At 38.7% G+C, this 13558-nt stretch overlaps 2 protein-coding genes and 1 long non-coding RNA gene across 8 annotated transcripts; all 3 read left to right on the forward strand.

Annotated features, from left to right (window-relative positions):
• Positions 1-1340: 1340 nt before the first annotated feature.
• On the forward strand, positions 1341-3981 carry LOC133736728 (uncharacterized). The gene is made up of 3 exons (XR_009859689.1): positions 1341-1427; positions 1510-1621; positions 2115-3981. It is a non-coding gene; the product is annotated as an uncharacterized LOC133736728 (long non-coding RNA).
• An 884-nt stretch (positions 3982-4865) lies between these two features.
• On the forward strand, positions 4866-8326 carry LOC133736724 (serine carboxypeptidase 1-like). Of its 6 annotated transcripts, none has more exons than XR_009859680.1 (8): positions 4866-5477; positions 6461-6568; positions 6662-6936; positions 7040-7303; positions 7389-7495; positions 7602-7671; positions 7799-7904; positions 8014-8046. XR_009859680.1 is itself a non-coding variant. In XM_062164319.1 (8 exons), the coding sequence occupies exons 1-8, from the start codon at positions 5093-5095 to the stop codon at positions 8158-8160; spliced, it is 1485 nt and encodes a 494-aa protein (XP_062020303.1). In that variant the 5' UTR covers positions 4866-5092; the 3' UTR covers positions 8161-8324. The 6 variants fall into 6 exon arrangements, 4 of the variants coding, with proteins under 4 accessions (XP_062020303.1, XP_062020304.1, XP_062020305.1 ...); XR_009859681.1 differs by having other exon boundaries at positions 8008-8040; XM_062164319.1 differs by having other exon boundaries at positions 7585-7671; positions 8008-8324.
• Positions 8327-8501: 175 nt separating this feature from the next.
• Positions 8502-11285, forward strand: LOC133736726 (serine carboxypeptidase 1-like). The gene is made up of 7 exons (XM_062164323.1): positions 8502-9499; positions 9659-9766; positions 9852-10126; positions 10233-10490; positions 10600-10706; positions 10820-10906; positions 11017-11285. Exons 1-7 carry the CDS (start codon positions 9100-9102, stop codon positions 11279-11281), a joined length of 1500 nt encoding a protein of 499 aa, XP_062020307.1. The 5' UTR covers positions 8502-9099; the 3' UTR covers positions 11282-11285.
• Positions 11286-13558: the final 2273 nt, after the last annotated feature.

Below are 13558 nucleotides of genomic sequence, written 5' to 3' on the forward strand. Positions count from 1 at the left end.
GTCATTAGACATCACCACTATTAAATCCAGGGCTTGGTGGCCACTGTGTTGATCTAGATACAGGACTTATGGGCTTATTCTTTTTGGGTATTTCAATTTGGCTCTTTCCAGTCGTTCCTCTTCCTCTCTCGTGCGAGGTCATTCAACTCAGATGCTTTCAATTCAATGGCGAGGTCATTCGTGCGAGTTTCGTTCTGTCCGAGCGCAATTTCGATTCAACTCGGATGCTTTCTCTTCTCTGCTGACGGAGAGTTCGCGTCTTGGGTCAGTTCTCAACCTCTTTTTGCTTGGTTTTTGTGTAGATTGGAGCAGGCCTCTGGCCTCGCAGGTGTGCGTCTAGTGTGACCGGACAGGTTGCTGTCGGAGGTGATTGGGATGGAGATCGGAGACTGGGGCGTTGGGATTTCGATCTGTTTGGTTTTTATTTGATGACGGTGGCTGCACGGAGACTGGGTGAGCGGAAGATGGTGGTGACTGGGTGTGTGGCGACGGTCGGGGATTCGGATCCGGCAGTAGGGTTGTTGACCCTCTGGGTTTGGGGATGGAGACGGTGGGAATATAGGCTCGGGTGTTGATCTTCTTCATGGAATTGGGCATGCGAGCTTTGTGTTTGTGGTGGTGGGTGATGTGTGGTCAACGACGATTGGGGTTCGGTATCGGCGCCAAACAGATTATGGAGGAGCCTACAATCCTGCAGCAGTGTCCAAACACGGTGTACTACATATTATCACATTATATTGGTTTATTTCTTATTTTCTTTCCATTCTACTAGTCGGTCACAGTGTATTATTAACATTCGAGGTGTTGCCGACAAGTTTGATGGAGAGGATAACAATAAAGCAAATGAAGTCGTCCTGAGTATTGTTGACCTTACTGGTTCTATATTACTTATATGTAGTCTTCATTGGCTCTAACTTTTCTTCTCTTTCATCCTTGGTGACACCACACACACATTCAGATTAGATATGGATGACATGTGTACCTAACTCATTGTGTGCTTTTAGTTGTAGCCATATATGCTTAAATGATTAATATACCAATTGATACTGAAAATCTGAAATAGGGCTAGACATGGTCTTTCGAGTCCCTATAATATCTGTTACAATTGCTTAGGACTATTGTTACTGATGCAATGATCTTTGGACAGTTGACCAAGTACTTGAGAGACTATTTGGAAGGCAAGAAGGAGATGTCACTGGTAATTTTTTTTTTCCCTTCCAAATTGTTTAACTCGTTAAATTTTTTCAGAAACCTCTGATGAGTACTATTGAAAATCAGTTTGCATTTTATTGTGTATCAAGTTTCTTTGAAATTATTCATGTGATTGATTCGTTACTATTACAGATTTTAACAGTAAAATCAGGAGAAGAAGATTATCGTGATACATCTCACCTGCTAAGACAGGCCTCACCTTATATGGAAATCAAGTACAACTTTACAACACCTTAATGTTGTCCTTCAATTTATTTTTCACATGAGTTGTTAAGAGTTTTTATACTATATGTGCAGGTTTAATAATGCTGAAGACCCTTCAAATATTCCGAACAAAAGGCAAATCCAGTCTTTGTCTAGAACTGAGCAGCGCAAAAGAATGAAATTAACCGGTTCTGAGTCTTGCGTGGTATGTCTTGTTTTTGAGTTGTTCACTTATTTATATCATGTAATTACATCTCTGTGTCATAATTTAACTGGCAGCTTTAGACTTTTTTTGTTCCATTATGCTTCTTTAAATGATTGACGTAAGGTTATTTCACTCCCTTTTTTTTTCCCTGCAAGTAAACTCTGGATCCTTATTAAATTATTTTGACTGCATTAATGTAACTCTGAAGGATACATATGGCTCCTGATGATGACCTAAAATGATTTCTTCAGGGTTGATATTTCCTTATTGACTTGGTTATTTAACTCCTTGGTATGTGTATATACGTGCACGCATTTCCCAAGCTTCTGTTGAAATCTTTACATGAATTCCAGGGCATGAATATGTTCTTTTAAGTTAAAGAAAATTTTATTTTCATATATTGGTTTACCTTATTGTTTTCTTCTTTTTACTGCATAGCCTTATTTCCTAATTATCTTTTGGCAATGTCTAATACTTGCTTGTTTTGTTATAGCGGCACAAAGAATCTACAAGGTGGAATTAAGTAGTGGTTCAAAACCGTGTAATGTTGACACTGCAGATGGAGAGAGAAACCATCAGATTATGCAGAGTTTTGCTAAAGCTATATGGAATGTTTTGAAGGATTACAACAAAAAACTATAGGTAATCAAGAGTCTCATACATTCAATTCATGTAGTTAGTTAGGTAAACTGATTCCTATCATCCAGTTCCTAATTTTGATGCCCATTTGTTGATCAAGCTGAGGCAGTATTCATTCTTTACTTTGGTTCCTTTCCTAACTAGCTCAACTTCCATCAATTATATGTTCAAAAGAAAACCTACTCATCTATCTGGTCATAAGTAGGTGGCGGATGATGAAATCAATGTAGTCGGAATCACATTAATGTAAAGCATCCATTTTCTTGAATCAATGTAGGTCCTGTCATGGAGGATTTGAAATGCGTTGCTGTACTACCATTGTACCATATATATGTTAATGTTATTCATTTTGAACCTCCCTACCTTGGATTTGCTTTATTCTGAATCTTTCAACCTGCTTCACTTCTCCAATTGTTTCTCTAGCTTGTCTTGAACAAATCTCAAAAACCTTTGTTCTTATCTTTTTAAGAGAAAATTTGCATTGCTTCTGTGTTATCATGTAAAGTTGGAATAGATATCTAGAAGGGAAATTTGTAATGTTTTTGTCTGTTTCTCCTTTGGTTATTGTCACAGTGGTCCAGGCAGAGCTGGTATATGCACCACACCATTGCATTCCCACTTGGTTAATGAGGGTTTTGCTAAACTGTAGCATCTTCCATATAACAGGAAAGTGACTAAACTGTATTCCAGGTTGCAGATGAACTTGTAGCAGAGTTTTCTGACCCTATCAATGGTGTCACATCCCCTGATCAAATTGACGAGGTGCGCATTGAAGTGGCTGATTATATACAGAGTTTGATGTAGAAATGTGACTGCCAAGATGTTTTTTGAGTAAGGCTAGCTAGTTTTGGCTTTGAAGCAAAGCTTGGTGTGGAGCTTTTGTACATTGTTGCTCATATGTTTCCAAGCTAGCTTTTGTAAGTTTAGGGGTTTATTTTGTGAATTATGTTGAATCATGAAATTTGGAAAGAAAATTAATGGGAAAGCCCCTTATTTTGGATGATGAGAAATGCAATTTTTTTCCCAGCAATAGCTAAATGCAAACTTTTCACATCATGCTTGTCAAAATAAAGTGAAGTATATTAAAGTATAATAAAACAGTAATGCCAAGGAAAACGAAGTCAGTTGAGAGATTAGAAATCAATATCAAAAATGAAATCGATGTGCTATGATTATCAATATATCGAATTGTAACTCAAAACCGATGTAATCAAAACTACTGCACATCGATTTCTAATCACCAAACCGTAATCTATTATGAACATACAAATCACCTACCATGGAGCAAACTGATGTGTGGTCAAAAGGTGAACATCATTTCTGAATAAAAAAACGATGTAGAATAAAGATACAGACATCGTTCCTAAGAAAATAATGTGGCAACCTACATGTAAAAATGGCCACGAACAAACAATACTCATGGGAACTGATGTCTACAAGTGTACTGGACATCGCTTCTGGAATAGAAATCGATGCAAATGTTCACGTAGGTATTGTTCGACATATACTTTATTAAGCATAAAATGTGAAAATATGAAGAATTAGACATACCTAACATACAAAAATATGATGATTATAACGATTATACATCGATTTGTTTTTTAGAATCGATGTTGGTTGTTGTCTGGGACATCGGTTGAAAACGCGCTTATACTGATGTCTATACTTTTCTCTACACCCACTAAGACATCGGTCGAAAATTAGTTTAACATCGGTCCAGAACCGATGTCTATGAACAAAATTCTAGTAGTGTTGTAAAATATCTATCGATCAATGAATAATTTGTGCGCAATACCATTTGGTTTAGTGGCATCAACCTCTCATTCATAAGTGACAGGTTAGAAAAGACTAGTTGTAATTTTAAGTTGTTGTCTTGTGATGTGATAAAAATAAATAAATTAAAAAAAAAAACTAAATAATTGGTCAAAGTGATTATATTTTGTGATTTTTCTTTTCTTGATTGGTTCAAATTTTTCATATGATACATATTTTTCATGAATGACCTAATACACACACACACACATATATATAGAGGACCCTTCTATTAAGGGATCCATTTTTTGGTCATTTTAAGATATTTTTTGTGGGACCCACTTTTTTTATCACATTTGAGCCTCTCGACCGTTCAGTTTTTTTTTGTCTTAATGTATAGATCACTTATGCAAATTTTCAGCTAAGTAGATGATCATTAAGGTATTGAGCTAGACTAAATCAATAGACGAATCGAATCTGTCTAACTTGAACCATTCATGTTTATAACTGTAAATCGCAGTTATGAATGTCTTAACGATTATCAATTTTGCTGAAAATTTGCAGAGATGATCTACTCATATACACCTAAAAACTGAACGGTTGAGATGTGAATATGTGATTGAAAAGTGGGTCTAATAAAAGATCCCTTAAAATAGTTAAAAAAAAATCCCTCACTAGAAGGGCCCACACACACATATATCCTATGGTGATGGAATGAATATTTCATTATATGCCATGCATGCTAGATTGAAATTTATTGACAATGACTGAAGAGAATTAAATTAACCTTTATAAACACAATTATAAAATTTCCCTTTTTCTAAGATGAACACACACTCCCATTCTTACAATTGTTATCCAAAGGCAAGCACGGCCAGCCCATAGGTAGATGGCAAGGTTTTTGCTTTTAGCCTTCTAGAGCGCAAACCCTCTATGCACGAGCTCAAGTGCACAACTTAAAGTAAAGCTAAAGCCTTTTACTCTTTCAGTTTTCACTGTATTAATACTTGAGTACTTCAGGTCTATAAATACTAGCAATTACAAAGCTAGCGTTTCACACATGCTCTGAAACAACAAGAGATGAAGCTTTCAGTGTATACATGTTTTCTACTCATCTCTATCTGCCGATTAGCCTTTCTAAGATCATGCAACGCCAACCAAATCGACAACCTCAACAAGCTGATCAAGTCTCGCAAATCTGGAAATTCTCCTCATGCTCAATTATCTTGGGACAACGACATCTTAGCAGATGACCACTTTTCTCCTGTTTATGTTGGATCCCAAGCTGGTTTGATGGAAGCTGATGAGATTGATGCTTTGCCGGGACAACCTGGAGGAGTGGGTTTTAATCAATATGCAGGCTATATTTCAGTGGACCGGAAAGCTGGGAGAGAATTATTCTACTACTTTGTAGAGTCACCCCACAATTCTTCAACCAAACCTCTAGTGCTTTGGTTAAATGGAGGTAAATCTTATATATACAAATCAATATCAACGGTCATTCTTTAATTGCATCCATCCAGAGCCATATATATCTTCTATAAATTCGACAATGCTAAGACCAGTGGTAATTAATCTTCTATCGTGCATGTAGACCTATCCAATAGATCGAGAAGTGCTCACATAAACGAACAGGATGCATGTAATAGGCCATGAACATGTATGTGTGTAAATGTAAATTATCTGAGAAGGAAATGTAGGAAAATTAATAAATAAATCATAGCATCATCAATTTCAGTAATTTGTTGCAGTAGTCATTTTCTTTGTTCTACAATGACACCATGGAAAATAGAACATTGGAAAACAGCCAGATGTGTATTAAGTAGTAGACCTTTCCTAGAAGATAATCAAGATATTCGATTTGTACCTCTGTTGGTTAGCTAGCTGTCGTGAACGATAAGGGCCCAGAAAACAAAGTTTATGATGAATGCGATGAGGTATTCTACTTGTCTTGTTTTTAATTAACATGCATTTATTAAAATGATTAGGAGAGAACAGATAATGGCCGATCGAATTTAGTGTTTACTACAAAATTAGTCCTAGTACAACCCTGCCAAGTGCCAATTATGTGGGCAGCCCAGGTGTCTATATTGGGTGCTCGTAATTCTTTAGCTGAATCATGGGATGTTCTGTAAAATTAGCTAGGATTCAAAAAGAGTTGAAGGTCCACCACTGATAAAGACGTTATATCCAGATAAAAGTTATAACACAGGGTTGAAAATAAGTGTTCATTCGTTTTCAGCCATTATATGTGTTAATGTGTATGATCATTACCCACTTTCTAGTGAGTGGGCAATTCTATTTCATCTGCAGCATCCTAGAATTTGGCTCCCGTGGAATTCGCTTTATTTATTTAGTAGCTGGATTTTGATCCTATTCTCAGTTCAATACGTTCCAATTAACTTTAATTTGTCTCATAGAGTACTTCCACTTTTATTATTTGTACAGGACCAGGATGCTCATCTTTTGGATATGGAGCCATGGAAGAATTAGGACCGTTTAGAGTCATTAATGATGGAAAGACACTGTTTCCTAATGACTACGCATGGAACAACGGTAGATAATACTTGATTAGCATGAATATAATAGAGTAGTACTTTAGACTAATAATGATGCATGGAAAATTGTTGTTTGCATTTGTGGATGCAGTGGCAAATATACTGTTTTTGGAGTCCCCGGCAGGAGTGGGGTTCTCATACTCAAACACAAAGTCCGACTACGAAAATGTGGGTGACAAGAGAACAGCTCTAGACTCATACACTTTTCTTGTGAATTGGCTAGAGAGATTTCCCCAATACAAAACCAGGGATTTCTTCATTGCCGGAGAAAGCTATGCCGGTCACTATGTACCTCAACTTGCTTACACCATAGTGACAAAGAACAAAGTCACAAACCAAACAAAAATCAATCTTAAAGGAATTGCGGTGAGCTTATAAATGATGTACTAGTACTATTTCATACGCAATATATGCGCGCGCGCGCACACACACACATATATATGCTACTTATTTTGGAAACAATGTGCAGATTGGAAATGCTTGGATCGATGATAATCATGGTGAAATGGGTATTTATGAATATTTGTGGACACATGCTTTGAACTCTGATGAAACCTATGAAGGCATACACAGATATTGTGACTTTGGATCTGATAATTTCTCGAGCAAGTGCACAAAATATCAAATTCAAGCAAGCCATGAGCTTGGAGACGTTGATATTTACAACATCTACGCTCCACTTTGCAATCTGTCATCCTCATCAGATACCATATACATCTCAGTTGGTTCTGCAGTAAGTCTCTCTAAAACATGTATAATTCTGGTAAACAAACCTGTAACTTTTGTGTATAAATGATTGAATGTCATCATGAACGTAGGTTAATGGATTTGATCCATGCTCAGACTATTATGTAGATGCCTACCTAAATCTTAAGGAGGTCCAAGCTGCTCTTCATGTAAAACCGACAAATTGGTCAGCTTGCAGGTAATACATAAATAGACATTTTAATCAATTTCTTCTCACCTCACTTTCTTATAATATTCACTTTACTTCGCTTTTTCTTTTTCTGATAGTGGTGTTGGATGGACAGACAGCCCACCAACAATCCTACCCACAATAAAGCATCTCTTAGAAAGTGGGATAACAGTATGGATATATAGGTGTGATGAACTATCCTTCAAGTGAATGAGATTTTTTGATCTAGCAGTATTTTCTGTCGGATGTTATATATAATAAAAATGCATTCATATATGGCTTAGATATTTTATGTTAAATTTCATTCTGCAGTGGAGACAATGATGGAAGAGTACCAGTGACATCATCTCGATATTCATTACACAACCTAAGCTTACCCATTGAGGCTGCATGGAGGCCGTGGTATTCAGATAAAGAGGTAAAGCGTATATATGACATCCTTGGTTGACTAAGTATCAAAAGTTCAAAACAAAAACTAGGGGTTTCTGGGTTTTCCTAATTAATGATGCTGATGATGTAAGGTGCAGGTTGGAGGATATGTTACTGGGTACAAAGGGGGGTTGACATTTGCTACTATAAGAGGAGCTGGTCACATGGTTCCTAGCTATCAACCAAAGCGAGCACTCACCTTGATCTCATCTTTCCTTCAGGGAAAGCTTCCTCCTTCTTCATAACTATTAAGTAATCTAATCACATTCATATTTTAAATATCTTATTCGATAGTAATCACTTTCATTGGTGCATAAAAACAATCTTTGATTCAGAGTTCCATTCCATGTCATCAAGATATGGACTACTGTATCAAGTATTACTTAACATTCAGCAACTAAAACTCTGATAATTTATAATTCAGTATTGTAATTTTCAAAATTCAAGTCATCATCATATTAAGAAATACATTACGTACGTACCGTGTGCATCATCGATCATCTACACTTTTGCAGCAGAGCAGAGGGCTAGGATAGTAGTGTCTGCTCTTTATTCTGTTATGACACAGCCTCTCCTCTCATTTTCGGTTTCAGCATATATAAGAGTAGCTAGTAAGAGTGCCTATCCCTTCTCCTCCTGGCACTTCTCGTACTTTGTTTATCCCTGCACCTCGATCCTTAATCTTATTCTGATCTCCATCTGCGAATACCTACCGCATGTATTTTATAGCTAGACGTCATGAACAGTAACCAAATTAGGTCAAAACATCAAACGAAGGCTACGAGACCTGATCAAATTAGAAAAGTAGGAACCATTAGTAAACCTTATTAAACTAGAAAAAAATAATAATAATAATTCAAAGTTGACATACCATTCAACCCAAATTTGGCTTGAATAGCAGTTTCAACCCAGATCGAGTAATTCAAATGAACTTATGTATTCCATAAAAATAGAACAAAATTGAACCAACCGTTACTGATATAGCTGTATATTCCATAAAAAAGAACAAAATTGTACCAACCGTTGTGAAGAATCCTTTTATATTTGGCAAGTCTATGAATCCAAAGATCGTCTAAATGCACGCATTGATGTATTATGTATTCTCGTCTCAATCAAGGTTGTAGTACTCACCTAATTAGGTCAATAAATACTGAAAGCACTTTCAGTGCCATGGCAAGAAGATCATGAAGCTATCAGAGTTTACATGTTTGCTCCTCCTGTGTAGCTACCAATTGACCTTTCTTTTACCATGCAACGCCAACCAAATTGACAACCTCAACAGGTTGATCAAATCTCGCAGATTTAGAACTAATCGTCCTCCTCATTCGCAATCCTTCGTTGTTTCGGATGTCGAGGATCACGAATTTTCTTCTCCAGTTTATGTTGGACCCCAAGATGGGTTGAAGGAAGCTGATAAGATTGATGCTTTGCCAGGACAACCTAATCTTAGTCCCGGAGAAAAATTTAATCAATATGCAGGCTATGTTACAGTGGATCCTATAGCTGGGAGAGCACTGTTCTACTACTTTGTAGAGTCACCTCAAAATTCTTCAACTAAACCTCTAGTGTTATGGTTAAATGGAGGTAATTAGACATATTATTACTAATTACTTCTTGCATGCTTCGTAAATGGTAGTATACCCCTAAACGATAATGATGTAAGAGCAGGATAGATTCATTTGTATTTGCTTCGAGTGTATAAGATAATTAATGATCGATCCATATACTGATGTTGAGGTACAGGACCAGGATGTTCATCTTTTGGGTATGGAGCCATGGAAGAATTGGGAGCTTTCAGAGTTAACAGTGATGGAAAGACATTATTCCGGAACGATCATGCTTGGAACAATGGTATTGCAACTCTAAATTCTTAAGTCTTTACAAGATTATTCTTTATCCAGAACATTAAGCAGCAAAAATTAATGATACTACACAGTGGCGAATGTACTGTTCTTGGAGTCTCCGGCAGGGGTTGGGTTCTCTTATTCAAACAACAAATCGGACTACGAAAACGTTGGTGACAAGAGAACGGCGAAAGACTCGTACACATTTCTTGTAAACTGGCTAGAGAGATTTCCTCAATACAAGAGTAGAGATTTCTTCATAATTGGAGAGAGCTACGCTGGTCATTACGCACCTCAACTTGCTCACACCATTCTCTCAAAGAACAACGCCACAAAGCAAACAAAAATCAATCTCAAAGGCATTGCGGTGAGTTCTGGAGTCTTCCCCCATTACGCACACACTATGACACTAGGGACCTAAGGTCTACAATTAAGACTAATTAGGTTTGAGCTTAATTGTTATCAATATCCAGATTGGGAATCCTTGGATCGATGACAAGGATGGCACACTAGGTGGTTATGATTATTTGTGGACACATGATTTGAACTCGGACGAAACTCATGCCGGAATACAAAAATATTGTGACTTTGCCTCGGGTAATATATCGCAGACGTGTATTATCTATATGAACAAATCAGCCGACGAGCTTGGAGACATTGATATTTACGACATCTACGCTCCACAGTGCAACATATCATCTGGATCCAAATATGTCTCAGAAGCTCCTTCTGTAAGCCTCTGATTAACCAAAGCTAGCTTACCAGTAATGACAGACCAACTGATCTTGTAATTAAGCCGAATATGGCAACTTAATCTGATGCATCTTACATTCTGATCAGGTTAATAGTTTTGATCCATGCTCTGATAAATATGTGGAGGACTATCTAAACCTCGCCGAGGTGAAAGCAGCTCTTCATGTTAAACCCACAAACTGGACAGCTTGCAGGTACGCACCTGGGAACATAATAACATATATAAGGTTCACCAATCACCACACACACACACATGCTAAATACGATTCGCCAAAGTACCAAATGTCTGCATTGTTTTTGTTTCCAGTGGTATAGGATGGACAGACGGCCCAACAACCATTCTACCCAGAATAAAGCAGCTTATAGCAAGTGGGATGAGTTTATGGATATACAGGTCAGAACCAGACTAGACTTGGACATATTGACTAGAATATATACATGATATATGTTACTGATACTGATTTAGCCCCTGGGATTCGGAATTATGTTGAATGCTCCCTGCAGTGGAGACACCGATGCAAGTGTGCCAGGCACGTCCTCTAGATACTCCATAAACAGGCTCAAGCTACCGATTGAGAAGCCATGGCGGCCATGGAACGCTAATGGAGAGGTTGGAGGATATGTGATTGGCTACAGGGGGTTAACATTTGCTACGGTAAGGGGAGCTGGCCATATGGTTCCCAGCTACCAACCACAGCGAGCACTCACCTTGATCTCATCATTTCTTCAAGGGACGCTTCCTCCTGCCTTCCCAGCCAAATCCCAATAGTAATACTGAATATTCAACTAGTTTACGCACATGTTCAGCAGCACTTCATGTGTAAAACCTATTTGAATAATGAACATTGAAGCTCAAGAAGAAAAACATTTAGACCCAAATGTTTAAGAGGGCTCAGCTACAATTAATAAAATCGCCTTTTGTTGAAGGATATCGACATAATGTGTGCCTCTACAAACTAGGGTTAGAGTTGTAATAGGAAAGTACCCTAGGTATACTAATTGTATTTCGATTCTGTTACCTTTTGTGTACTCTGTAAACTCCCTATATAAAGGGCTCCTATTATCAATAATAAACAATTCTATTCTCCTACAACACGTTATCAGCACGAGTTCTAACCCTAACTTCAGAAGAAAAAACCCTAGAACTTCTTCACTGCCGCCAACCCAAAAAAAAAAAAAAAAAAAAAGCAAAAAAAAAAAGGAGGAGAGGCAGACTAACAGCAGCGCCCCCGTGCCCACGTCGAACTACACCAGCAGCCCAGCCTCCTGCGCAGCCTCCCTGCATCCTACAACATGTTATCAGCACGACAATTCTGCAACCCGCGCATCCTGCAACCCGCGCACCACTGCTGCCCCAGCCCTCCTCCGATCAGCACACCGCCTGCTTCCCTGCACCCATACCACCGGCGAAACTGCAGCAGCAAGCCCACTGCAGCAGCCCTCCTCCGCATAGCCCAGCAGCCCTCTGCCCTGCCCAGCAGCCCAGGCCGTGATCTGCAACAGCCCAGCCCTCCTCCGATCTGCACAACGGCGAACTGCAGGGAGAAGAACCAGAGGAAGAAAAGTCGCGAAAAAAAAAAGGGGGAGGGAGGAAGACCGAAAAAAAAAAACAGAAAAAGAAGGGACCCGACCCGAAAAGAAAAAAAAGGGGAAAAGGAAAGGAGGGGACCCGGCCGGCCAGAAAGAAAAAAAAAAGGGGAGGAAAGCCCAAGAAAAAAAAAAAAAAACACGCGCGTGTCCTTAAGCCAAGAACAATCACGTAAGTTTTTATAATTAAGGTTGCTGCTTTCTTGTATTTAAATTCCTTTTATTTTCTGCAAATATTAGAATATATGCTGCCAAATGGTTTTGAGTATTTAACAAAGCGGAATTGTGGGGATTCACGCTTAACGAACTAAGAGTGTTCGTATGAACTAAGAGTGTTCATAATTAAACGAACTAAGAGTGTTCGTGTGAACTAAGAGCGTTCACAATGCTTGGACTAAGAGCGTCCGTAAGCATCAAATTGTGACCATATTAAAACATCATGGTTTGGTCTAATCCAAAAGAGATTCTTGGAAATTGATTTCTTGGTAGCATAGCTCGGAAATCTTATTATTTTAGTTTTCGTGGAAGTTTAGCTCCGAAACTAATATATCTTCTCTTCTTATTTTCAGGATGTCGAATGAACCTAGACTCGACTTTCCCATGCTTGACTCAACAAGCTCGGAGTACCATAGCTGGGTAACCGATGTTGAGAACCATCTCACTTCAAAGGGAATATTGCCCATAATCCAGGCACCTAACCCGGATCTTGTGTTCATCCCAACACTTGCAAAACATGCTCAAGCAGTCATCTTGATGCGACGTCATATGGACAAAGCACTCAGATTGGAGTATATGTCGATCAAGGATGCAAGAGAGCTATGGGTAGCGCTAGAAGAGCGTTTTGGCAATGTCCAAGATTCCCTCCTCCCTGACTTGAAGGTTCAATGGAACAATCTGCGCTTTGCTGACTTCAAGTCTGTTGCTGAATATAATTCAGAGGCTCTTCGCTTACAATCCATGTTGAGATTTTGTGGGCAACCTGTCACAGAGCAAGAGCTAATTGAGAAGACTCTCTCCACCTTCCCCGTTTCAGCCATTATGGTATCAAAGCAATACCGTACTGAAGTCAATGCTGGACAGATCACGAGGTTTCATCAGCTTATCAATATTATATCTGTAGCTGAGAAACATGATAACATACTCGTGAGGAATTATAATTCAAGGCCCATTTGAACTAAGAGCGTTCATGAGGCAAATTATAATGAACCCAAAGGAGGGCGCAAGGAGCGGTACCCTAAGAATGGGGGACAAGAGGGACGTATGGGCCCATATAACCGCCCTAACCAGGAAGGAAACCGCAAGTTTGGTGCGGATACACGTGGTGGTAATGCCACACGTGGGAGAGGGGGTCGTGGTATCCCTAGTCGTAATGATGGCTCAATGGGTCGTGGTGGTGGCACCAACCCTCCTAGGGAACGCCCGCAACGTGCACAACGTGCACCTCAATTAAAGGGAGGCA

Source organism: Rosa rugosa, chromosome 3, assembly GCF_958449725.1.
Source record: "Rosa rugosa chromosome 3, drRosRugo1.1, whole genome shotgun sequence".
Lineage (NCBI taxonomy): Eukaryota > Viridiplantae > Streptophyta > Magnoliopsida > Rosales > Rosaceae > Rosa > Rosa rugosa.